The sequence below is a fragment of the Selaginella moellendorffii genome, unplaced genomic scaffold (assembly GCF_000143415.4).
Source record: "Selaginella moellendorffii unplaced genomic scaffold, v1.0 SELMOscaffold_4, whole genome shotgun sequence".
Classification (NCBI taxonomy): Eukaryota; Viridiplantae; Streptophyta; class Lycopodiopsida; order Selaginellales; family Selaginellaceae; genus Selaginella; species Selaginella moellendorffii.
The window spans coordinates 2,829,471-2,851,709 of NW_003314265.1; the positions used below are offsets into that span (position 1 = coordinate 2,829,471).

The 22,239-nt window shown below is 45.8% G+C and overlaps 7 protein-coding genes across 9 annotated transcripts; 6 read left to right on the plus strand and 1 right to left on the minus strand.

Annotated features, from left to right (window-relative positions):
• Positions 1–5,013: 5,013 nt before the first annotated feature.
• On the plus strand, positions 5,014–7,053 carry LOC9653973 (flavonoid 3'-monooxygenase). The gene is made up of 2 exons (XM_002964144.2): positions 5,014–6,181; positions 6,249–7,053. Exons 1-2 carry the CDS (start codon positions 5,324–5,326, stop codon positions 6,882–6,884), a joined length of 1,494 nt encoding a protein of 497 aa, XP_002964190.1. The 5' UTR covers positions 5,014–5,323; the 3' UTR covers positions 6,885–7,053.
• A 161-nt stretch (positions 7,054–7,214) lies between these two features.
• LOC112344484 (EEF1A lysine methyltransferase 4-like) lies at positions 7,215–8,039 on the plus strand. The gene is made up of 7 exons (XM_024669364.1): positions 7,215–7,240; positions 7,303–7,410; positions 7,475–7,543; positions 7,608–7,627; positions 7,688–7,780; positions 7,836–7,917; positions 7,971–8,039. Exons 1-7 carry the CDS (start codon positions 7,219–7,221, stop codon positions 7,997–7,999), a joined length of 423 nt encoding a protein of 140 aa, XP_024525132.1. The 5' UTR covers positions 7,215–7,218; the 3' UTR covers positions 8,000–8,039.
• A 183-nt stretch (positions 8,040–8,222) lies between these two features.
• On the plus strand, positions 8,223–9,533 carry LOC112344386 (5'-3' exoribonuclease 2-like). Its single transcript, XM_024669021.1, has one exon. The coding sequence runs from the start codon at positions 8,223–8,225 to the stop codon at positions 9,531–9,533; it is 1,311 nt and encodes a 436-aa protein (XP_024524789.1).
• Positions 9,534–9,724: 191 nt separating this feature from the next.
• LOC9653974 lies at positions 9,725–10,661 on the minus strand. Its single transcript, XM_024669022.1, has 4 exons — positions 10,613–10,661; positions 10,446–10,559; positions 10,016–10,392; positions 9,725–9,964 (listed from the first exon to the last, which is right to left on the minus strand). The coding sequence occupies exons 1-4, from the start codon at positions 10,659–10,661 to the stop codon at positions 9,845–9,847; spliced, it is 660 nt and encodes a 219-aa protein (XP_024524790.1). The 3' UTR covers positions 9,725–9,844.
• A 3,406-nt stretch (positions 10,662–14,067) lies between these two features.
• On the plus strand, positions 14,068–16,393 carry LOC9654827 (F-box protein SKIP8). 3 transcript variants are annotated; one of them, XM_024668949.1, is made up of 8 exons: positions 14,068–14,633; positions 14,698–14,894; positions 15,062–15,546; positions 15,634–15,716; positions 15,775–15,811; positions 15,878–15,914; positions 15,980–16,080; positions 16,153–16,393. In XM_024668949.1, the coding sequence occupies exons 1-3, from the start codon at positions 14,163–14,165 to the stop codon at positions 15,315–15,317; spliced, it is 924 nt and encodes a 307-aa protein (XP_024524717.1). In that variant the 5' UTR covers positions 14,068–14,162; the 3' UTR covers positions 15,318–15,546; positions 15,634–15,716; positions 15,775–15,811; positions 15,878–15,914; positions 15,980–16,080; positions 16,153–16,393. The 3 variants fall into 3 exon arrangements, with proteins under 3 accessions (XP_024524717.1, XP_024524716.1, XP_002964191.2); XM_024668948.1 differs by having other exon boundaries at positions 15,062–15,716; XM_002964145.2 differs by lacking the exon at positions 15,775–15,811 and having other exon boundaries at positions 15,062–15,716.
• A 2,841-nt stretch (positions 16,394–19,234) lies between these two features.
• Positions 19,235–20,204, plus strand: LOC9654829 (uncharacterized protein At3g03773). The gene is made up of 6 exons (XM_002964146.2): positions 19,235–19,269; positions 19,325–19,505; positions 19,613–19,781; positions 19,866–19,906; positions 19,973–20,024; positions 20,081–20,204. Exons 1-6 carry the CDS (start codon positions 19,253–19,255, stop codon positions 20,107–20,109), a joined length of 489 nt encoding a protein of 162 aa, XP_002964192.2. The 5' UTR covers positions 19,235–19,252; the 3' UTR covers positions 20,110–20,204.
• Positions 20,205–20,501: 297 nt separating this feature from the next.
• On the plus strand, positions 20,502–22,196 carry LOC112344387 (pentatricopeptide repeat-containing protein At4g02750-like). Its single transcript, XM_024669023.1, has one exon. It carries the CDS (start codon positions 20,502–20,504, stop codon positions 22,194–22,196), a length of 1,695 nt encoding a protein of 564 aa, XP_024524791.1.
• Positions 22,197–22,239: the final 43 nt, after the last annotated feature.

Here is a 22,239-nt window from a genome sequence, read left to right on the forward strand (position 1 = left end):
TAAATTGGAATTGTATCAAAAAAAAATTGTATTCCACTTTAATTATGCCTAGAAAATGTTAGATTGATTACAAAAATTAATTCTTGAAAACTTGATAATATAAATATTTAGAACAAAATATACTCCTAGGCATAAATAAGAATAAAGCTTCGAGCTAGAGTTCCTTGGTAAATGTGACCATCACAGATGGTCCAATCTGGTCAGTCACTGAGTAAGATATCCCAACATTCTTTAACTTACTCATGTTCCACTTCAAGAGTAACTACATTGATTGAGGCTCGTAATGCCCAAGGGGCAATGAAATATTGGTCGGGGCTAGTGGCATTCACCAAAGTAGACAGCTTAAGGATGTGTTGGTTCTTTCCAAGCTTAAGAGGAATGTGAAGAAAAATGTCCTTGAAAGTATGATCAAGACAACGTAAAAACCATGTCTTTTGGAGGCTGAAAACCACTGAGTGTCATCACACCACCCCCCTTGTCCATCCCTCCATAACAAAGAGAGAAAACGTCCTCCATGGCATTCTTCTCAACACCTCTGTCGTCGCTGGTGGAGGCGCCATTGCTGCCACTGGGTGGACCACTGGACCCGTTGGATCTAGAGCCTACGGGTCCAGATCTGCTGCTGGCACCTGTTCCCACGGGGACTGGGAGCTGCAGTTTCACTGGCCATTTACTCGCTTTCCTCTAGAGCTACGCCCTTTCCCTAAAGCAGCGGTGGAGATCCTCCATGCTGGGAGTGACAGTAGCGAGACTGTAGCTCCGGATCTGCTGCTGGTGCCTGTTCTTGCGGGGATTGTGGTGGTGATTGAGCGGGAGATCTCTGAGTAGAAGATCTCTGCCTGGGAGATCCAGGAGCCACAGCTTCACTGGGCATTTATTCGACTGCATCCCTTTCTTGCCCTTTCCCTAAAGCAGCAGTGCTCCACATCAGGCAATTTGTGCAGGAAAATTTAAAAGATCTCAACAAAAAAAGTTTGGATGATGATAGGAAAGACACTTGCATGTGACATGTGTTGCTATGCCTTCTTCTCCCGCCCCACACAGCTTGGCCGCCTCACATTGACTGAGAGCAAACATCAGAAAAATTTCTCACGCAACCATGGCTACCGACCCTGACCGGGGCCTGGGATCCAACGGCCAGCAAGCCTCCCCGCTATCGCTTTATATGTAAAGATATATATCTTACATTATTGTCTCCTTTGGAAGATAAAAAGGTGATGATGATAAATTAAGTGGAACATCTAAAGCTTCTATTAGGTGATTATAGACTACTATAAGAATCTGAATTTTCTATAAAACCACCAACGTAATTGCTAATAAGTATGACTAAAAAAAATTCAAAGCTATAACATAAACATCAATTAACTATAGATTCCTGATGAACTAATTTCAACTCTATGTGCAATTGCTAAATGTTCAAACCAACCTTGAAGCCATAACTTTGAACTAAAACAAAAGACTTTAAAAGCCATTATAATCCTCATTGTAGTAAATAATATATCCCATCTTTAGGTTTGTTTATTGACAATCTTCTAAGACCATTATTAACTCAAATTTATGACTATTATCTTTATCTAACACCACATATAGAAGGTTGAACTCACTCTATTTATTTTCTATATCCTCTTTATCCCTTTAAAGAAAAAACACTTCTAAAGTATCAACTTTGTTCAAATTTATTGCATTAATCCTTATTCTACTATCTATGTTCTACCTCACTTCACTATTGCATGTATTTAACCTCACTAAATTGGGGCTAAATGTTTTATTCAAACTTGCTATATTCGTCTTTATTCCATAATCTATGTTGTTCATCCTAGCACAACTACAATATCTATTTGTCCCAATTTTATCATTGAGGCCAAGCTCTTATCTAGAAATTTTTAGCTACTATCAAAACAAAAATGATGAAAAAAATAAATGTGCTCAAAACATAGAAAATAAAGGGTTTTTTATTATAAAATACTTTAGCCACCACAATATAAACAAAAGATTCACACTCCTCAATATACAACTTAACACTTGAGCTAAGAGAATTAATAGAAAATTTACTCTTAAGAGAACACAAACTCTTTATCAACAATGATAAAACAAAAGCTTTTAACAACACTCACAATTAGGGACATATACTCAATTTTGGAATAGGAAATACTTAACACTAGAATTGATCAAAGACTCTGCCAAATAAACAAAAGCAAGATTATTAACTTCTTGCATATGTTTAACATCTAAATTAGTATGAGGAAGACAAAAAACACTTAACTCAACATTAGACCGAGAATGAGAATTATAAAAGTCATAAATGATTAATGTGCCATGAGAAGGAAACATTGAAAATAAGGAAGAAACACTAAAAATATAAAAAGTTGGATCAGGTTGAAAAATAAAAAAAGGTTGGGAAAGAGTAAAAGGTAAAATGAAAGGAATAGATGGCAAATTAAAAGATTGATATCTACCCTGTGAAATCTTTAATTCATCTCTAAAACTATCTTTTCAATGTCTAGTATTGGAAGAGGCTAAGAAGGTGAATTATTACATAAAAGAAGGGAGTAGCAATTCTGAATTTATGCTTTAAATGAGCACCTTCACACTACTATTATAAAGATGATTAGATCATTTACAACAACAATAGCTTAATGTGAGAACGAGAATGAGGCCCACTAAATGTTACTCAACACCAGAGATGCCTAATAAAAAAACAAGAGAGGATTATCTAAGTGATGAAATTAGTTCATCATTTGGCTCTACCTTTTAACATTATCAAATCTAAGGTTAAAAAATTTAAAACTTTCATACAAAAGAAGATTATTCTTCTCATGTAAACTCAGTCAATGCTTGAAAGTTTCTTCTGGGGATAGCACAAGAGGAAGAGGAGAAGCTATATGTTGGAAAAGAGGAGCCTATAATTTTCCATCATGATTGATAAGAGTACTGATAAAGCATTGGAGAAACACTGGATTGTTTAATATTATCTACCTAGAAGCTAGAGGTCAGCTAGTTTGCAAGTTTATAAGGCTTTTCTTTATTGAAGGAAGAATGGTGGAGGCAATTGTTTTTACTCCAGAAGCTCTCTTCTTACAACTTGAGCTAGATTTGAAAAAGCTTGACTCTGATAAAGCCACAGGATAAAGTCTCATCCCTAATTGGATGTAGAACAAGTGTGGTACAATATTTGAAGGAGAAGCATTGTAAGATCCTTGGTGTTCATTGTGTTGTTTATAGGGAGGTGCTTGCTGCAACAGATGGTTCAACTTTTAATTGTAATGCTTTTTATGAGATTGATAAATTGGTCAAGGAAAATGCTATTATTGCATGAAGTATATTGGTTATTTCATAATCAAGTTATATAACATTTGGTTCAATCTATACCAGCTTTATTAGAGCAACGGCAAGAACTAGAGAAAGTAAAATATAAGATGTTAACAATATTTCAAGTACTTAGTGTCTTTGTCATGGTATGGTAGATACTTGTTTAGTGTAAGTCTAATTTTTCATTCATTTATTGGCATACATGTTTTTAGAGTTGAACAAATTTAGCCTTCTAGTATGAAAAGAATGTCACCAACTACTCTAAGCTTAGAGATTAATTGGATGTGATAGTGGAGAGGTTATATTTAGATCTATTTTTGGAGGTAATTCTCCAAAGTAAAGAAGGTTCATTATCATTCATCAACATGAGTGGTGTGATAGAGGTATACAACCCCAACTCTGTACATATACATTCTTCTCAAGTAGGAATTAATTTAAATGTTAGTATAATGGGAGTAGAGTTAGGTTCTTCTGATGATTCAATCTTTAAAGAGAGGATGTACATGCAAGTTACCATGGAGATATCAATTCCCTCAACAGTATAAAGCAAATTAATCCATACTCCTACTTTACAAGGGACTTTGAAGATTAATAAGTTACAAAAAGATGCTGGCTCAAAAGTCTTATGTACAAAATCAACTTTAACTCATCAAAGGCTGATATTAAAATTTGTCACAATGAAGTGGAAGACTTCATCAACTTCCTCTCCAAAGCTTGTTCAACATGAGTATTTGTAGCAATGAGCAAATCTAGTGAAATATATTTCTAGGTAATGAATTCTTTACTACTTTTTTATTCTAACTCAAATATTAGTACAGGTTTAATGAAATTGTGATAAGTCATTCTAGCCAACACTGCTGCATGCAAAAGAGGTTTCTTATTCCAGAACAATTTAAAAACAGATATGAGAGTTTGATTATATTTACTCTACTCATTAATGATAGTAAACCTTAATAGCTTAAAACAGTAGATTGGATGAATATTTTTTGTTTGCTTAGTGAGGTGGTAGTGGATATACCTAGAATATGCTTCAATATTCTAGGATCTTCCACAATCTAACGGTTGTTATTCATTTAGATTAATATTGTATTTATAATTTATAAAACTTCCTAAATACTTTCTAGTATATTCTATTTTATTCTAGCTGATATAAGAGTAATCTTATGGTTATACATGTTTACAATTATAAACTTCCATTTGATCAATTAGATTAATAACATTACTATTAAAAAAACCAAGCATTGTTGCATGCAATGAGTAGCAAATTATTCAAATTTAGAGAGATTTAGAAATCACTTAAAAAGTTTAAGTGATATTGAAAACATTTGCTATACATTTTATGCAGCAATTCTTAGTTTGCTTAATAGTAGTGTCATCCCTATTTATTAATCTAATTTATCAAATGGAAGTTTATAATTTATAAATACAAGATTAATCTTATTAGATATCAAGATGAATAAATGAATAATAACTGTTAACATATTTTAAAATATTCAAAAATATTCTAAGCTTAAAAAAACCTAAAAATTAGAACTAATTTATCATGTCAAATGAAAAACTTGTTATGTATATAAAATCAGTAAAGGAAAGGTAGAGGGTCTGGTGAAGTTTCTGCCTGCTCCATGATGTTATCTCAGAGCATTGAGCATATACAGCAGCGAGGTCAATTTTCCAGACAACAATCCAGAGGTGCCCACAGCCGCGAGCAAGCCACTGTGTGGCGGTGTGTGGCAAGGGCATCGAGCAAGAGGCTATGGAGATTGCGAAGAAGCTGTAGAGATACATTTTTTTACAAGCGGAGGAAGATTGTGGAATCATTCCGATCACGAGCCACAGATATTTGTGGAAGGATATTCTCGTGGGCATGAAATTAGCGGAGTAAATATTTTCCTGAATAGATATTGACAATGATTCCTCTCAAAGTCAAAAGTTACGTATAGTTACGTAAGATCAAAGCTGCAATAGTTTGTATAGAAGTGATTCATTGGGCGAGGAAGTTTCGACTCCTAGGAGCATGGGAATCACTATAGCGATCCTCGTGTGCTTGCTCGCGACCGCGGCGATCATCAAGTCACTGCGCGCAAGGAGATCGTCCAGACTCCCGCCCGGTCCAATCTCCTTCCCGGTGGTGGGATCTTTGCTCTCGCTCCGCCAGCCCCTCCACCGCCACTTCGCGCGCCTGGCCGATCGCTACGGCCCCATCGTCTTCCTCAAGATCGGCATGGTTCCATACGTTATCGCCAACACCGCTCGCGCCGCCGAGTTCTTCCTCAAGATCCACGACGCCGAGTTCGCCAATCGCCCCCAGTCGGAGGAGTTCTTCCGGATCTTCAGCTTCGGCTGGAGCGACCTGGCCTTCCGCTCACCGGGGCCCGAGTGGAAGCTCATGCGCAAGATCTGCGCCACGAACCTCTTCAGCAACGCTATGCTCGCCACCAGCGCCCCCTACCGGCGATCGCAGCTCCAGTCCGCCATGGACGCCATCCTCGATCGATCACGGGGCGGCGAGCCCGTGAACTTGCGGACCCTCTTCGCCCGATACACGTCGGGGTCGCTGTGCCTGACGCTCTTCAGCGAGGAGTGTCCCGAGGTGGTGGAGACGATCAACAACATGGCCGGGCAGGCGATCAACCTCAACATCGGCGAGATCATCCCGTCGCTCGACTGGATGGATCTCCACGGCGTGTACGCCAAGATGAGGGGCGAGATCATGCCCCGGATCAAGGCGCTGCTCGACGATCAAGTCCGGGAGCACCAGGAGCGCAAGAAGGCGGCGGGCGATGGGTTTGTCTGCCGCGACTTTGTGGACGTTCTCATCTCCCTGGACGAGAGTGACAAGCTCTCGGACCAAGAGATCATCGGCCTCCTGTGTGTAAGTGATCACCATCCTTCTCGATCCTCTTCTCTGCGATGTGACGATCGATCGAACTTTCTTCCAGGATATGGTGGGTGCCGGATTCAAAACCTCCATGGAGTCGATCGAGTGGTGCATGGCAGAAGTGATCAGTAAACCCGAGATCATGCGCAAGGCCCAAGAAGAACTGGATCAAATCATCGGGAGGGAGCGCGCGGTGGAAGAACACGATCTTCAAAACCTTCCATTCATCCAGGCGATCCTCAAGGAGGCCCTCCGCCTCCACCCGGCGGTGCCCCTGGGAATGCCCCACTACAACCTCCGCCCCGTGGAGCTCGGCGATGGCCATGGCACCATAATCCCCGCCAAATGCAAACTCCTCGTCAATCTCTGGGCGGCGAACCGCGATCCAGCGCACTGGACAAGCCCCCACGAATTCCAGCCCGAGCGATTCCTGGGGACCAACATCTCGCCCGGGGGGCAGCACTTCCAGATCATCCCATTCTCCGCCGGGAGGAGGATGTGCGCCGGCTATGGCCTTGCCATGCGCTCCCTCTTCTTCCTCCTCGCCAGCCTGCTACACGGATTCATCTGGAGCGAGATCTCGGACAATCCCATCGCACTGGAGGAATCGATCGGAACCATTTCGTGCCCACCTGCGAAGGACCTGATCGTCGCGGCGTCGCCCAGGATCGAGGAGCGAATTCTCGCTCAGTACTAAGAACCCTAATCTGGCAAGAGAATATTCTGGCAAAAGCAATGTGTTTGTAATGGATATTCTAGTGAAGGGGTTTATCGGGGGTTTGATCCAAATGCTCTCGAATCAATGTCCGGTGCTCTGCGAAGATCAGCTCCTCCATTCTCAGCGGTGAGATTTCCTGGAGAACTTCTCGAATTATTTGGAGCTTGTAGCCACCCCCGCCTTCTTCCTTGCTCCTCCAGCGCCAGAGCTACTGGGAGACACGCGGAGCAACACTCGATTGGTTCTCGAATTACTCCAGATTCGAGTCGATTATCCGTTAGCAATTCAGCAAATCTTCCCTTCCCAGGTTTTGATGGCTGTGTGTGGGAATTCAGGTACCAAGATCTCAATGAGCGATGCCATAGAAAAGAATACTAATTCCAGGGATGTAAAACAGCAATGTTAACGACATGGTGGAAGATGGCTAAGAAGAAATCGTCAACACGGATCTATCTTCGGATTGACAACTTCAAAGTTAGATATGCTCACGTTCCTCAGCTCTCTTGTATCCTTGGGCTTGGTGATGTTACTTCTTTGCAGCAGCCATATCTTCCTTGAAGAAACTTAAGATGTGGCAATAGATTCACGGGACATGAGTGCGTTTCAAGACTGTTCCTTTGATGCGGTCATTGACAAAGGTAACAAAGTAATAGTTTACTCTCAAGAGTCTCCTCTTACATTTTCTTTCTCTTTGTTTTTCAGGCCTGGCCGACGCCATGCTAGTAAGTGTTTGTGTCACCAAAAACATCCTTGTCTAATGCAATTTGCGTTCCTTCTTTCAGTGTGGAGTTGATCCGGCCGAAGGCGTTCTACACATGCTAAGAGAAACTTATCTCGCTTGCAGGATTTTGAGACCACAAGGAGTGTTTATGCTGGTAGGAAGAAAAAAACACTTCTATAGTTCCTGATCTATAAACATTCTCACTGCAGATCACATACAGCCACCCCGAAATACGAATGCCGGCGTTGCAGGAACCAGGATTGAAATGGTCCATCCTTCTGTACGCCTTGGGTATGTTTTGAGCTCAAAACGGGATAAGCTCACTCTGTGTGTTTTCTTCTCAGCCAAGCAAAGCCGTAATGGAAACCATTGAGGGAGTAACTCCAGATTCACTGCCCATTGACGAGCGCAACTGGTCTCAAGATTTTGGAATATATTTAATTAACTTTACTAGCTAAAAGTATTTATCTAACCACATTTTAATCTAAGATACAACTAATTACCTTTTCCCTCGCTACCATATAACAGCGAAAATGCTTGTGAGGGTTTATCACTTTCCATCCTCTCCAAGAGCGATCAAGTAAGACCAATCGATCATGGGAGTTCCTGGGTTTTTCGCCTGGCTCGTATCCAAGCATCCTCGGTGCGTGAGGGACGCGATTGATGGTGCCAAGAACAATATTCTTCGCTACGACAACGCGAACTTGTACGTGGACCTCAACACCATCATCTGGGTCATCCTGGAAAGCCACGATTGCCCGCCCACCTTCGCCACTTTTTACCAAGAGTTCCTCGACTCGCTCCGCAAGCTCGTCGCCATGGTGGCTCCGAGCAAGCTCGTCTTCCTAGCCCTGGATGGAAGGCCTCCCACCCCCAAGCTCTTCAGCAAGAAGCCGTGTCGCTACAATCGCGATGCTTCTCTCTCCTCCTTGTCCTCCTCGGAGGATGAGCTCGATTCCACCAAAGGTCAGACAGGTGATCTCATCCCACGCAATCGCAAGGCCAAGATGGCGATGGTCCGCCATGGAACGCCTTTCATGAACGGGCTGGAGAGTGAACTGCGACGATTTGTGGCAAGCATGATGCTGTCAAGTTCATATGATCATCGCCGGAGGAGATCAATGACTAGCTCGAGGCTCCAGTGGATCGTTTCCACGTCCGAGGAGGACGGGGAGGGCGAGCTCAAGATCTTCAACCACATACGGGCTCTGCCGTTCAACGCCCACGACTTCCACTGCGTGGTTGGACGCGACGCCGACTTGATCATGCTGGCTCTCGCTAGCCCGCTCTCCAGGAAGATCAACATCGTCCGCCAGACGCCGAAGGACGGAGTGATGATTTACAAACTCATCAGCATCGAGACGCTCGTGCGTGATTTCGAGGTGCAGATGGAAGAGCCGTGCTCCGTGCGGCTGCGGTCCACCATGAGGGATCTCGTGTTCCTGTGCTTCCTTCTGGGGAACGATTTCCTGCCCGGCCTGGAGGCGCTCACAATCCGAAACAATGGCATCGACAAGCTCCAGCAAACGTACATGGAGGTTTTCAGCGAGGCAGGGGAGTTTATAATCAACTGTGATGGGCATGTCAACATGAGAGCGCTGGAGCGATTTCTATTGCATCTGTCGAGGCAACTAGAGACATCAAAGAAGTTAGAATCTAGTGTTGAGACGAACATGATAATGTGGTCATCGTATATCAACATTCTAAGGTGGTGCGCAGACTATTATTTTAATGGAGTGGTGTTGGACGAGTCCTACTACTCGTGGGAGAATGCTCCAGCCATGGGAAGATTCATCAACTTCATGGGCACACACTCATGTGGCACGGTAAATTCAAGACCTCTACTCCCACCAGTTACTGCTACGAGCGTTCTTAACTTAAGACCTCAGTGGTTGAAATCCTGTTAATATCGTATGGAATGACGGTAAATTCTAGTAAGAGCAAAAGGGAAGATCGACCAGACTTTACAAACTTAGATCTTTAATACTAATATATACATTTTAAAATCAAAGAGTTCCCAGTATGAGTCGTCGGAGCGACCAAGCAATCCAGCCGCCGGCTGCTATCGCAGAAGCTTCTACTTCTCGGCACGGGTCTTGGAGAAGAGTGGTGTCAACCTTGAGGTTCCTGACGGCCTGGATGGTCGTGCCTGGCACCTTGTTCACAAGCCCCGGCAGCACGTCCACCTTGCACCCCCGCTCGATGGTCAGCTCGATGTTTAGCCTGTGGAGCTCCTGGCGGCAGCATAAGAATGTGCCATCTCCCACGCTTGGATATGATCCCTGGTCTCGATGGAGCACCGCCGATCGAGTTGAGCGAGACGTTGAGCCGGTCCTGCCTGTAAGTCCGGACGTGTGAGGTAGAAGGCGTTGTGAGGGTCCGTCGTCACCTTTGCCTTGTCGTATCTAGAGTCGAGAGAGTCTGGCACGCCACCAGGAGCGTCGTCCAAGTCCGGTTCAAAAGGCATGGTGTCGATGAGCTCCACGGCCTGGCCGAACAGCCCCGTCCGGCGCATGGGATCCGCCAGGCAGTCGTAGTGAGCCAGCGTCGGTCTCACGCCATGATAGTCTTGGATCATGTTGGCGAAGTCAGGTGGATGCCGCTTGATCACTTCCACCACCATCATCCCGTTCTCGCTGAGAGGAGAGTCCCCTGCCTTCTTAGCAAGTTTACGGCGTTTGAAAGCAGGATGATCACAGTAATGATCCACCGCCTCTGGTGCCTTCCTCTTGTTTCGAAGCAGCTCAAACCCCGAGTAGAATAGTCCTGTTTACAAGGAAAAGAGTTAGCAGATCACAGAATTCACGAAACAAACTTACTGTCAGGGAGAGTAAGTTCCCAGGGATTGAGAGGCGGATGATCACAGTAATGATCCACCACCGGCGGTGCCTTCCTCTTGTTTCCGAGCAGCTCAAACTCCGGGTAGAATAGCCCTGTTTACAAGGGAAAGAGTTAGCCGATCCCCCATACAAATCAAGAAACAAACTTACTGTTAGAGAGAGTAACTTTGAGGCGATCAAGAGGCGGGTGATCATAGTAATCCGGCGGTGCCTTCCTCTTGTTTCCAAGCAGCTCCACTCGATCATGGTAGAATAGCCCTGTTAGGAAAAGAGTTAGCCAATCCCTCAGAAATCACGAAAAAACTTACTGTTAGGGAAAGTATGTTTGCGGTAATCGAGAGGGCCGTGATCATGGTAATGATCCACCGCTGGAGGTGCCTTTCCAAGCAGCTTCACTGCGCCAAACTCCGGGTAGAATAGCCCTGTTTACAAGAAAAAGAATTAGCCAGAAATCACGAAACCAGACGAGATCATGGGAACCTTGACCCAGCTCGGGCTTCCAGGAGAGCTCCTGTAGCTCCACCACCTTTTCATCGTCACAGCGTCGGATTTGCTGCCGCTCGGGCGGTTTGATGCAAAGCTGTTCGAGGGAGGATTCGTGCTGCGCCAAGAGAGAGCATTAACAGAAAAGGAAAGGAAGGGGAAAACGAGAAAGGAAGAAGAGCCATACCTTTTCCTGTGCAGCTTCCATTTCCTGAGCCTGCAAGAACGAGGAAAGAAATCTTGAGAAGAAGACCCAAAAAAAACTTACCTGGATGAGAGAGTCCAAATCGTCCGGGAGCTCGTCCTTGACATTCCACTCGGTGCATACAAAATCGACAGCAAAAATTATCTCCACAATCTGTAACATCTCCAGCAACACCATAGAGAGAGAGCGAGAACAAGCAAATACCTAAAGAGAGATTATTTTGTAGTCTGGAAGTTTAGGGCTTTTGGCCGATCGGCCTCCAGCGAGGCAGGACAGTCTGGTAGTCACTGATGAATCGCTCGGAGCCCCGACGCTGGAGAAGTACAGGAGTTCCCTCGCGGGGCATAAGTGGAGCCACGGCGAGGCAGCCATGAACAACGACACCAAGTTCTTGGCAGGTGGGAAGAGATTTGAGCGTGTTCTCCCATCTTCGAGAAACGATGGCGATGCAACATCACGGTGTCGGGGTGGTCGGTGAGGAAATGCTGGTAGAGTGCTATGCACGTGGGAAGATCACGGCCGTCCAGAAAGCCATCCTCTTGGAATCCAGCGAGTTGGAGACGCCATACATGTCGACCACACCGTTTTGTAAATGTTTTAATAATCAAATTATAAAGATGTTTATAGTTTATAAACTTTCTAAAACACCTCCAAGTATATATTTAAATGTGTATAATTTATAACATTCTTAAATACATATTGCATGTTTCATATAAGTTGATTTGTGTTTTGGTATGTCATTGACTAAAATAAGATGGTGTTTATTGGGAGGCGCTTTTGGCGCCTTCTTAGTCAATTTCATATTTCAGTCTCATTTAATTAAAGTTTTATATAAACATCTCCTATTCTATTTTATCTTTAATAGGTTTTGGCTTGTTGGAGCAAACATGCCACTAAAGAAGAGTACCACATAGTTTCTTGTACTTTATAAATCCATTTACTTTGAGGATTTGACAACTAAGATGCTGATAAGATCTTAACTCACAAGGTATTATGCTTTTGTGTCAAATTTCTAGAGGACAACTTCATCAGTTATACAAATGTTCAATTTGGATGGGTGTTGGGATTTGGTTATTCTGAGGCAGAAAGGTACAAGAATAAATATTTAATAGGAAAAAGGAATGAAACAGAGGAAAAGTAATGAAAATTAGTGATAGTGGTACTAACAGTAAAAAATTTGATAGTGATTTCAACTTAGGTAGGTAAAAACAATTAAGAAGAAATATATAGAAAGGTTGATGTTTATATCTTAATTGAGGATGATCTTACTAGCGAGCAATTTTGGCTCATTTAGTGTTGCAAATTAACTTATAATTTGAAGAAGGTTTTAACAAATGTATGGTTGTAACATTTTTTGGAAGGTACATATGTTTCTAACCTAAGTAAGATTCATGGCGACAAAATATATAAATTACTTAATACTAAACCAGTTCACTATGTTTATTATCAAGTAACAAAAGTTTAAATGACTTCATCAGTTTCAAACCGTAGTATTTGAACCTAAGCAATCTCAACTATATGCAAATTTTAATTATTAAGATTGAGTAGAAGAGTAGTTTGTTTTTGTTGTTGTTTCATATGTAGTAGTGAGGAGATAAGTTGGCACAAATCTAAATACTAGAACTAAATACTTAATACTTTTAGTAAAAGAAAATAAACAATATACCTTATAAATCTCTACTTGAGTTTATCGTAGAGAAGTATCCATTCATTTTTATCTAGATTCTCATAATATAAATGTTTAGTAGAACTTCAATACTTCAAAAACTTCTTCACTTTAGTTAAGCACTACTACTACACAAATAGAGCTTACAAACAATGCTACCATGTTAAATTTTCTTATAAGTTTGAGTTTGTATTTGAGTGGATTTGCTATTGTAGACTCAACTATTATGTCTTTAGAAGTGCTAACCATTGTCATTTCCCCTTTTACACACCAAACCACTATATTAGATTTGTTATGAATCTGAAGTAATATTTAGTGTTATCTCTAGTTCATGCAATTAAAAATTGGTTTACCACTTTTTTAGCTTTGTGTGGCCACTTAAATTAAAACTAGTAAGTACTACTAACTTCTTGTTAGGACTAATTTCATTTTTTGACATTCTATTTTTACAACATTATCAAATTAAGCATACTATAAATTTGATATTAAACTAATAAATTTAACTTGATAGCAATATTAATTGTTTTTACAATATCCAGTAAGATAAGTATAAATAGTTTAAAATAAAATATAAGTTGGAAAATATATACCTTTATATTTACAGGTTTGAGGCTCTAAAGTACAACACTTCATAATTAGAACCATTTGGAAAAAAATAGATATATAAAAATGCATAAATTCTTGGGAATGTTTGTTTCATAAAGTTTTTTTGAATTTTCACCAATTCTTATGCTTACAAATCCATCAACTAATGAAATTGGTTCAGGAGTCAAACAAGTACACATTAATTAATATTAATAACTAAGTATTTAAAACTAGTTGGAAAAAATAGTATTTATCACACTAGTGACTAATTTTTAGTTACAAAAAGTAGTACTTTTTTAAAATCTTGATTTTCATAAAGTGGACTTTAAATGCTATTTTGAATATCTATAGTTGTAACAAATTGCATTTTCTGAAAAATCATAACAGATGATATTGTATTACTTGTATTTTTCACCTTATATCCTAAAATAAAAATAAAAAATTTAATTTAAATATAAATAATTTTATTTTAATAAACTTTATTTTCGTTATTTAAATGTTTAAATTAAAATTAATTTTTATTTGATATTAAAGATCAGATAAGGTTTTTTTAAAATAAATTAAATTGCAGAAAGCATTTATTTTCAGTATAAAATGCACATATCTTTTCTAGAATAGAAAGGAGTGTATCGGTTCGAATCCTGGAACATCAAACCCTAAAAAGAAGATGGCTTGCCGCTCCCGATTCTCCTCTAGCGGCACCAGCTCAATCTTTCTCCACGGGTAAGCAAGGACAAAGAGGGAGCCAAAAAGGGAAATGGCGCCACTGCGGTCTCTCCGTGCCCGAGGTAGAGCCTTCTTCTTCCTCCTCCTCGTCATCCGCGCTTCGTCCAGCAGCAGCCCTACTTCTTCTTCCTCCTCCCACTCACAAATGGAGGAGGCGGTTTGGCACGCTCTCAGCCTCTTGCTCTTGCTCCTTGGCTGCGCATGCGGCGCCCTGGCGATCAGATGGCACTCGCTGATTTGCTGCTCCTCCTCCTCCGCCAAGAAAATGCCCTGCTCCGCCAAATTCGTATCGCCGCTCAAGCCCAGCGACGCCGCCACCAAGGTGGCGGCGGGCATCACCGCCAAGGCCGAGTTGTCCATGATGGAGCAGCTTGTGCCCGAGATCACTCACCACGTCCTGAGCTACCTGGATTTCAAGAGCTTGTGCTGCATGTCCATGACCAATGTGGCCATGAGGAAGGCCGCGAACGACGAGAGCGCCTGGAAGTCCCTCTATCACAAGGTTTTCTCTTGTAAGCTTTGCTCTCGAGAGTTTTGATAGCGTTTCTCTGGTGTGGCCTTGGCAGGATTGGAATCCCGAGCAGCAAAACATCGTCCCCCCGCACGGCTGGAAGGCCTACTACGCCGTAACCAAGGCCGTCGCGGAAGCCAACCGGGCTTTCTACAACAAGTTCAAGGCAAAGTCTCTGCGAGGGATGGGGCAAATGTGGCTCCACGCGGATTACGTGAAGTGTATCCATCCTGGTGGTGAGCTTATATCAGGGTACAGTATCCCAGCGTTTCTCGAGAAGAAAAAAAACACAGAAAGGCCAAAGGAAAAAAAAAAAAAAAAAACCAGTTTTTCTTTCGTTTGGTTTCTCGTTTTCGCTAGTGTTTTTCTTGTTTTGTTTTTTACCTTTGGTTTTCACTCGTGCGTTTTGATGGTTCCAGGTTTGATGCGGTGATGGAGAACTGGCGCTTGGTGTTCAACTGCAGCCAAAGGTACGATTTCGAGCTCCAGGATGTCAAAGTCCGTGTGAGTGGTGACATGGCCTGGGTGACGAGCAAAGCTTTTGTAAATGCGTCTGTGGAGCCTCTCTTGTCTACAAATTGTTACGAGCGCCACGACCAGCAGTGGTATGTGGTGCATCACCATTGCTCCCCGCAGCTTGACTTTGCTTTCCCTGACTACGGTATGTTTAGCTAGCTGAGGTGGTGCTAAGTATTTTTCTCCCTCCCGTCGCAATGAAAGGTGTATATATTGTGAGATCCAGGCAGCCCAGAAAAAGAAGGAAAAAAAAAAACAAGCCTTTTTTTCCCTCTCGTGTTTTCAGTCTGTCATGCAAGTTGAGTTTATTTTTTCAATGCCATGCTTTGCGAGAGTTTAGTTTCACTCTCGTCATACGTCCTTGGTGAAACCAAAGCTACGATGGATGGTAAGGGAGCTCCTCCGTTTTCTTCTTACTTCCAGAAGCTGCGATTGAATTTATCAATTATTTTGATGAATGGTAAGTGTTTTCCAGGACTTATTTGAGATCCTCACCATGACGAGCTCCTTTTTGTGCCATAAGTTGCGATCTGAATCGATCAATAGCTTCAGTGGATGGTAAGCGTTTTCCAGGATTCATTTGAGATTATCACCTCCTCTTTCTTTTTACTTCCAGAAGCTGCGATTGAATCGATCAATAGCTTCAGTGAATGGTAGGTGTTTTCCAGGATTTATTGAGATCATCACCATGACGAGCTCCTCCTTTTTTTTCCTTCCAGAAGCTGCAATTGAATCGATCAATAGCTTTAGTGGATGGTAAGTGTTTTCCAGGATTTATTCGTGATCGTCACCATGACGAGCTCCTCTTTTATTACTTCCAGAAGCTGCGCGATAGATGCAATACAAGCCGATCCTCAAATCTGGGAGTGGCTTTGCGATTCCACCACCACCAGTGACGACGAGTCCTTACAAGACAGTTAAGGTACTTTTTTTTTCCTTTCTTTCTGTCATGGGACGAGGAGAGATCTAATGCGAGCCAGTTTTTATTATCCAGGCCAGTAAGCAGCGAATGCGTGAGTGCCAGATTTAACAGAGCTTTGGCATTGTTTTTACGAGGCCATGCTGCTCACGCTGATGGAATGGAAAATCCTAAAAACTCTTATTCCAGGTAAGTAGTTGCTCTGTGCAAAATGAAGGAGATGCTTACAAAAGAGTTTGGCTTTTGGCACATTTACTAGCCATAACCCCAGCTTTGGCAAATTTATTAGCAATAAAATGACAAGCCTTTGGAAGCTCACAAGCAAAATGCCAACTTTCCCAACCGGGCTACCCAACAACAGCGAGACATTTGCATATTTGCGGTAAGAAATTAAAACTGGTGACAAAGGGATGAGATCCTGCAACGCAGCCAGCCAGTGCTCAAATGATTCTCTTTGGTTTTTTTTCTTTATCTTTTTTCTTCAAGGAATTTCAATTTTTTTCTCTCCAAGTTTGTGCTTGTTTTGATCTTGTAAACTTGGAGGGACCAAGTGAGAGTTAACATGATCGATCCATTTGGATCACTGAAAAGTATGAGCCTAGAATGCTAACAACGATTAAAACACATCTTTGGAAAAGAATGCTGCTTGCTTGCTTGACTGCTGGCCGGACTGCATGGAGGAACTTTGGTGTCAGAAGATCGGACATGGATGATCCGCCGCCACAGCCCCCAGCGGCTTGCAATCGTGCTCGCATTGGAGCTGCGTCGCGCCGGGCATGCTGCTCCAGCACGGCGATAGATCCCAGCAGCTGGGGCCTCCAAACAACTGGCTCGTGGGATCGCCAAAGAATCCCAGCGCCGCCGCTGGATGATGCTCCAGGGGATCCATGGAGTCGGCATTGCAAAGGAACGGGAGGAGCGTCGCGGAGGAGGCGGCGACGCTGGCGGAGGTCGTGGCGGCGCTGGGGACGTCTGGCGGCGGCGGTGGCGGCTGGTCGGGCCAATCCAAGTTGAGCGGGAGCGAATCAGACCGCGCAAAATCCAGCAGTGTGGAGATCTCCTCGTCCGTATAGGTGACTGAGGCGGTGGCGGCGGCGGCGACAGTGGTGGCGGCGGCCCCCTCGGAGCCGACAGTTATGGTCGACAAGCCGTTCTCGTTCTTCGCGACTGCCAAGAACAGAGGAATAGAAACTTCGCGTAAAAACAAATCTAAAACAGAGAGAAGAAATGAGATGAGATTCACTCACGGATTGGAGGTTGCTCCACCGAGACCGATTGATCATCCCAGTGGTGCCGCTGCTGCTGCTGGAGGTGATTCCCGGTGATGGATTCCTCGCTGTAAACGCAGCACTGTGGCGGCGGCGGCGAGGCTGCCAGGATCTCGTCCCCCCATTTCTGGAACTGATCGTCCATTGGATCCGGTTCCTCGCGGCAGTTATCGTCCACGTCATCGATCCCGCCCTCGTCCGGCGGCGTGAAGATCATCAACTCGCGCTGCTGCCTGGCGGCCAGGAGCTTCGCGTGATCGTCAGCCGAATTGTCGGCCGCCGCCGCCATTCCGCGCTGCGCCACCGAGCAATGCTCGTCCTGGATGAGATGATCCTGGTGGTGCAGGAACATGAGTGGATCATTGCCGGCGGAGGCGGAGTTGCTGCCGCTGCCATCCATCATCCTGGCCTCCTGGAGCAGCGCCTCGAGGAGCATTGATCCGGCGGCACTGGCGGTGGTGGTGGCGGCGGTACCGCTTGCGGTGGTGTTGGATCCCAGGCTCGAGTACATGGGCGATGGATCCAAGGCGCCTCCAGTGGCACCGGACAACTGGTCGGCCAGGCAGCGCTGCTGGGGCGGCATTTGCTGGTGTTGGTGGTGGTGGCCGATAAACATCTTTGCCGGCGACGAGGCTTGGTCGAATCCTTTGTGGGGATACTCGCCGCCATAGCCGTGGTGGTAGAAGAGCTCCAGGCCGTGGTTCCCGGACTCGCGGAGCCGCTTGGAGGAGGCCCGGCGGAGGATGATCGGGCTGCCGCCACTCCCCACGCCGCCACCGCCGTGGTTGCTGCCGGCGCCCAGGTGATGGATGTACTGCTGGTGATCGAATTGCTGCTGCTGCTGCTGGAAATTGCCGATGCCGCCATGGAGATTCGCCAGGTTGACGTGCGCGCGAAGGTTGCTCACGGCGGCTGTCGGGCTAGCGGCGGCAGCGGCGTGATCGTCGGAGGGGTTGTCCCCCGCCGCCGCGGAGTGATCGGCGAAGATGCTGCTGGCGGCGTAGCCGGGAGCGTCCGGCGGGGGCGTGGATGCGGTCGCCACCACCATGCTGTGGACGTCCGAGGGATAGACGGGCAGCCCCGCGCGAAGTCGCCGCTTGATCCTCGTGTTCCAGTAGTTCTTGATCTCGTTGTCCGTGCGCCCGGGAAGCTGGAGGAAGAAACAGGGGATGCAGTGAGATGGATCGCGCAATGCGGGTAGCGATCGGGACGATCAGGCAAGCAGAATTGGAGGGGATTTTCAAGGCAGGATAGGAGAATTGGAGAAGAGGATGGAGGATCAAGCACAAGAGGAGAATTCCAGGGAAATTGAGATGGCAGGATGGAAGAATTGGAGGAGATCAACCAGAGGAGGACGATGGATCCATACCTGGGCGGCCATGCGAGCCCATTTGTTGCCGAGCTTGGCGTGGAGCTCGATGATGAGGCGCTCCTCGTCGGGGGTGAAGGCGCCCTTCTTGAGGTTGGGGCGGAGGTGATTGGCCCAGCGGAGGCGGCAGCTCTTGCCGCAGCGCGAGAGGCCCGAGTGCTTCTGGACGTTGTTCCAATTGCCCTCGCCGTGCTTGCTCACGTAGGCCACCAGGATCGCGTCCTCTGCCGACGTCCACGGTCCCTTCTTGAGCGCCGCCGCCGCCGCCGCCGCTGCTGCTGCCGCCGCCGCTGATGAGGATGACGATGAAACCGCTTCCATCCCGCGCGGAGGTCCAAGAAAGGTCCCCCTTCCAGCCCCACTTCCCCGGTGTACATACCCCCCGCGCGCGCGCTCCACGTGGCATCAGACGTGGACAACTCCACGTGGTCATCCACCTGGACGACCCATCATCCCTTGGGATATTCCGTGAGGGCGAATAATTTACTTTTTCGCCTGTTTGAAAATATGCTGTTTCCCTCCAAAACGTTAGGGCTTTATGGGTCGCGCAGTGAGGTAGGGCTATGGTTTTGTGATCGATCGAGCGATGGACTCTCTCCTCCTGGCCCAGGCATCCCGAGATTGTATGGGCTCAGCGCTCCGACAAGCTCTTCCTCACCGTGGAGCTGCCCGATGCCGTGGATCCCAGCGTCGAGCTCCAGCCGGATGGGAGATTTGTGTTCCGCGCCGCCGCCGCTGATTCCGCCCCCTACGAGGCGAGCCTGGAGCTGTATGGAAGCGTTAGTGTAGAGGTTTGCTCGTTTCTTCTTTTGTTTATGCCTCGATTGATTGATCTTTCTTGTGCGTGGCTTTGCTCATGAGTTTGATTTGATTTTCGTGGCTGGATTTGATATCCCAGGAGAGCAAAGTCAACGTTGGATCCAGACACACGCTTTGCATCATCCACAAGCAAGAACAGGGGTGGTGGAAGCGGCTGCTCAAGTCGGAGGGGAAAATGCCTCCTTACGTGAAGGTGGACTGGAACAAGTGGATTGATGAAGACGAAGAAGCTGACTCCAAGGGCCACGGTATTTGTTTATTCCTTCTCTTCTTCATTCGTGACTATAGAGCTGATTTCCTTTGACTTTTTCTCTTGTGTTTCCAATGGCTAGACACATTCAGTCTCGCCCGCAAGGGAGCTTCCTCTTCCTGGGTACGTAATTCTCTCGTTCGTGACTCCATTGCTATACTCAACGCTTTTCCTTTTGTCACAAACCAGGATCACCATTTCAACACCGAAGCTGATGGCGAGGATGAAGAGGGGATGCTTTGTAAGTCTCTAAGCTCTTGCTGTGCTGCTAATGAATGACTTATCTATCTTGTCCAGATCTTCCAGAACTAGAAAAGGAGGCCTAGCGACTTGTGACTACGTATATGAGTCGAGACTGTCCTCGTTTGCAGCTAAGTTCTTTCGTTTAAAAACTTGGAACTTCTCCAGGGTCTGGCCTTTTCGAGCATGACTGATGAAGAGGATGAGCAACAGGAGCGATTGCATCCAGCTGATGCAGTCTTGCAGCTCTCTGTCCGGTGCCAAGCAAATCCATGCCCTGCTTCAGACGATCGCCCCGTCGAGCGACACCATGCTGTGGAACATGTTGGTCCAGCTCTACGGCCGATGCGGCAGCGTCCACCTCGCCCGCCAAAGCTTCGACCACATTGCTTCCAAAGATTCCGTGTCGTGGAGCACCCTGGTATCGGCATATGCCCGAAACGGGCATCTCGAGGAGGCCAAGGAAACTTTCGACAAGATGCCAGAGAAGAATACGGTTGCGTGGACTGCCATGCTGGCGGCATTCGCCCAGCACGGCCACGTGGACAGCGCCCGGGCGTTGTTTGATTCCATGCCCGTCCAGGATCTGGTCACATGGAATGCCATGCTGGCGGCATATGCCCAAAACGGGTATCTGGAGAAAGCACTGGAGCTCTTTAGTGCCATGCCGTTGTGGAATCTAGTGTCGTGCAACACGATGCTGGCAGCATATTGGCAAAACGGGCATCTAGACCTGGCAAAGAATCTGTTTGAGGAGATGTTGCACCACAACCTGGTGTCGTGGAACACGATGCTAGCGGCGTATTCACAGAATGGGCATTTGGAAGATGGTAAGCATCTCTTTGATGCAATGCCGCTGCTGGACCTTGTTTCATGGAACACAGTGCTCTCGGCTTATTTCCAGAATGGCTATTCAGAAGAAGGATTGGCGATATTTGATTTGATGCCCGAGTGGAACATCATCTCTGAGAATGCCGTGCTCGCTTCACACGCACAGAGTGGCGATTTGGACGCAGCAAAGCGAGTGTTTGATTCGATGCGCCAGAGGAATCTTGTCTCATGGAACTCGATGCTCTCGGCTTATGCTAACAGGAGCAAAGTTGACGAAGCTAAGAAAACTTTCGATTCAATGCCACAGAGGAATCTTGTGTCTTGGAACGCGATACTTTCTGCTAATGCCCAAAACGGGCGTTTGCAGGATGCCAAAGATTTGTATGTAGAGACTCCCCTCGTGAATTCAGTATCTCGCAATGCAATTCTTTCTGTACATACGCAATGTGGGGATTTAGAGCAGGCCAGATACCTGTACGAAAGCACGCCGTACCAGGACATGGTATCGTCCATCGTTATGGTTGCAGCATATGCCGCTAGTGGGTATTTGGAAGAATCCAAGCGCTTGTTTGAATCTATGCCGGTACAAAACCTGGTGTCAACTACCGCGCTGTTGACCGCATATTCCCAGAACGGGCATCTTGACGTGGCCGAGCAGCTCTTCTACGATATGCCACACAGGAACCTTGTGACGTGGAATTCCATGCTCTCGGCATATTCCCAGAACGGGCATTTTAAGCAAGCAGCGAAGTTCTTTGATGCACTGCCAGAGAGGGATGTGGTGTCGTGGAGTGCAATCCTGGCCGCCCACTCCCACAACCGGCAGTCATCCCAGGCGTTGGATGCGTTTGGTGTGATGAAGACCGAGGAATATCCCGACCCTTCATGCTTTGTATCGGTACTTGTTGCTTGTAGCCATGGCGGCAAAGCTTCTCTAGGGAGGAATCTATTCTCCTCGATGATTGTAGACTATGCCCTAACTCCCTCAAGGCAGCATTTTTGCTGCATGGTAGATCTCTTGAGCAGATCCGGGCATCTGGAAGATGCCGAGATCCTCATCACGGAGATGCCCTGCGCTCCCACTGGCCCCGAGTGGAGATGCCTTCTCTCGGCATCTCGCGGCTCCAACGGCGGGGATGACCCAGGGAGTGTGGCGTCGCGCGTCATGAGCTTGGACGGGGAAGATTCCGCGGCATATGTCCTGCTTGCCAGCACATACTCCAACAAGCAAAAGAAGGAAATGGCCGCCGCCGAGATTCGAGCCCGGGACCTCTGCCAAAGCGACGAACGTTTTCTTCCTTGTCCGGCATTAAAAGTGACACCGCCTCCTTCGAAAGAATAAGAGCGCCACTTTGTGTTCGTCCCATTCTTTCTTCGTCTTGCTG

What these genes read in the sequence shown, in the direction of transcription:
- LOC9653973 (XM_002964144.2), top strand. Translation starts at nt 5,324, where the DNA reads ATGGGAATCACTATAGCGATCCTCGTGTGCTTGCTCGCGACCGCGGCG. An exon ending in AGATCATCGGCCTCCTGTGT is followed by an intron (nt 6,182 to 6,248) that starts GTAAGTGATCAC and finishes ACTTTCTTCCAG; the next exon opens with GATATGGTGGGTGCCGGATT.
- LOC112344484 (XM_024669364.1), top strand. Translation starts at nt 7,219, where the DNA reads ATGGCTGTGTGTGGGAATTCAG. An exon ending in GCCTGGCCGACGCCATGCTA is followed by an intron (nt 7,628 to 7,687) that starts GTAAGTGTTTGT and finishes TCCTTCTTTCAG; the next exon opens with TGTGGAGTTGATCCGGCCGA. An exon ending in CATCCTTCTGTACGCCTTGG is followed by an intron (nt 7,918 to 7,970) that starts GTATGTTTTGAG and finishes TTTTCTTCTCAG; the next exon opens with CCAAGCAAAGCCGTAATGGA.
- LOC112344386 (XM_024669021.1), top strand. Translation starts at nt 8,223, where the DNA reads ATGGGAGTTCCTGGGTTTTTCGCCTGGCTCGTATCCAAGCATCCTCGG.
- LOC9653974 (XM_024669022.1), bottom strand. Translation starts at nt 10,661, where the DNA reads ATGATCACCCGCCTCTTGATCGCCTCAAAGTTACTCTCTCTAACAGTA. An exon ending in GTTACTCTCTCTAACAGTAA is followed by an intron (nt 10,560 to 10,612) that starts GTTTGTTTCTTG and finishes CCTTGTAAACAG; the next exon opens with GGCTATTCTACCCGGAGTTT. An exon ending in CTAGATACGACAAGGCAAAG is followed by an intron (nt 9,965 to 10,015) that starts GTGACGACGGAC and finishes CCGGACTTACAG; the next exon opens with GCAGGACCGGCTCAACGTCT.
- LOC9654827 (XM_024668948.1), top strand. Translation starts at nt 14,163, where the DNA reads ATGGCGCCACTGCGGTCTCTCCGTGCCCGAGGTAGAGCCTTCTTCTTC. An exon ending in GGAAGTCCCTCTATCACAAG is followed by an intron (nt 14,634 to 14,697) that starts GTTTTCTCTTGT and finishes TGGCCTTGGCAG; the next exon opens with GATTGGAATCCCGAGCAGCA. An exon ending in GGTGGTGAGCTTATATCAGG is followed by an intron (nt 14,895 to 15,061) that starts GTACAGTATCCC and finishes TGATGGTTCCAG; the next exon opens with GTTTGATGCGGTGATGGAGA.
- LOC9654829 (XM_002964146.2), top strand. An exon ending in AGCTGACTCCAAGGGCCACG is followed by an intron (nt 19,782 to 19,865) that starts GTATTTGTTTAT and finishes TCCAATGGCTAG; the next exon opens with ACACATTCAGTCTCGCCCGC. An exon ending in GGATGAAGAGGGGATGCTTT is followed by an intron (nt 20,025 to 20,080) that starts GTAAGTCTCTAA and finishes TATCTTGTCCAG; the next exon opens with ATCTTCCAGAACTAGAAAAG.
- LOC112344387 (XM_024669023.1), top strand. Translation starts at nt 20,502, where the DNA reads ATGCCAGAGAAGAATACGGTTGCGTGGACTGCCATGCTGGCGGCATTC.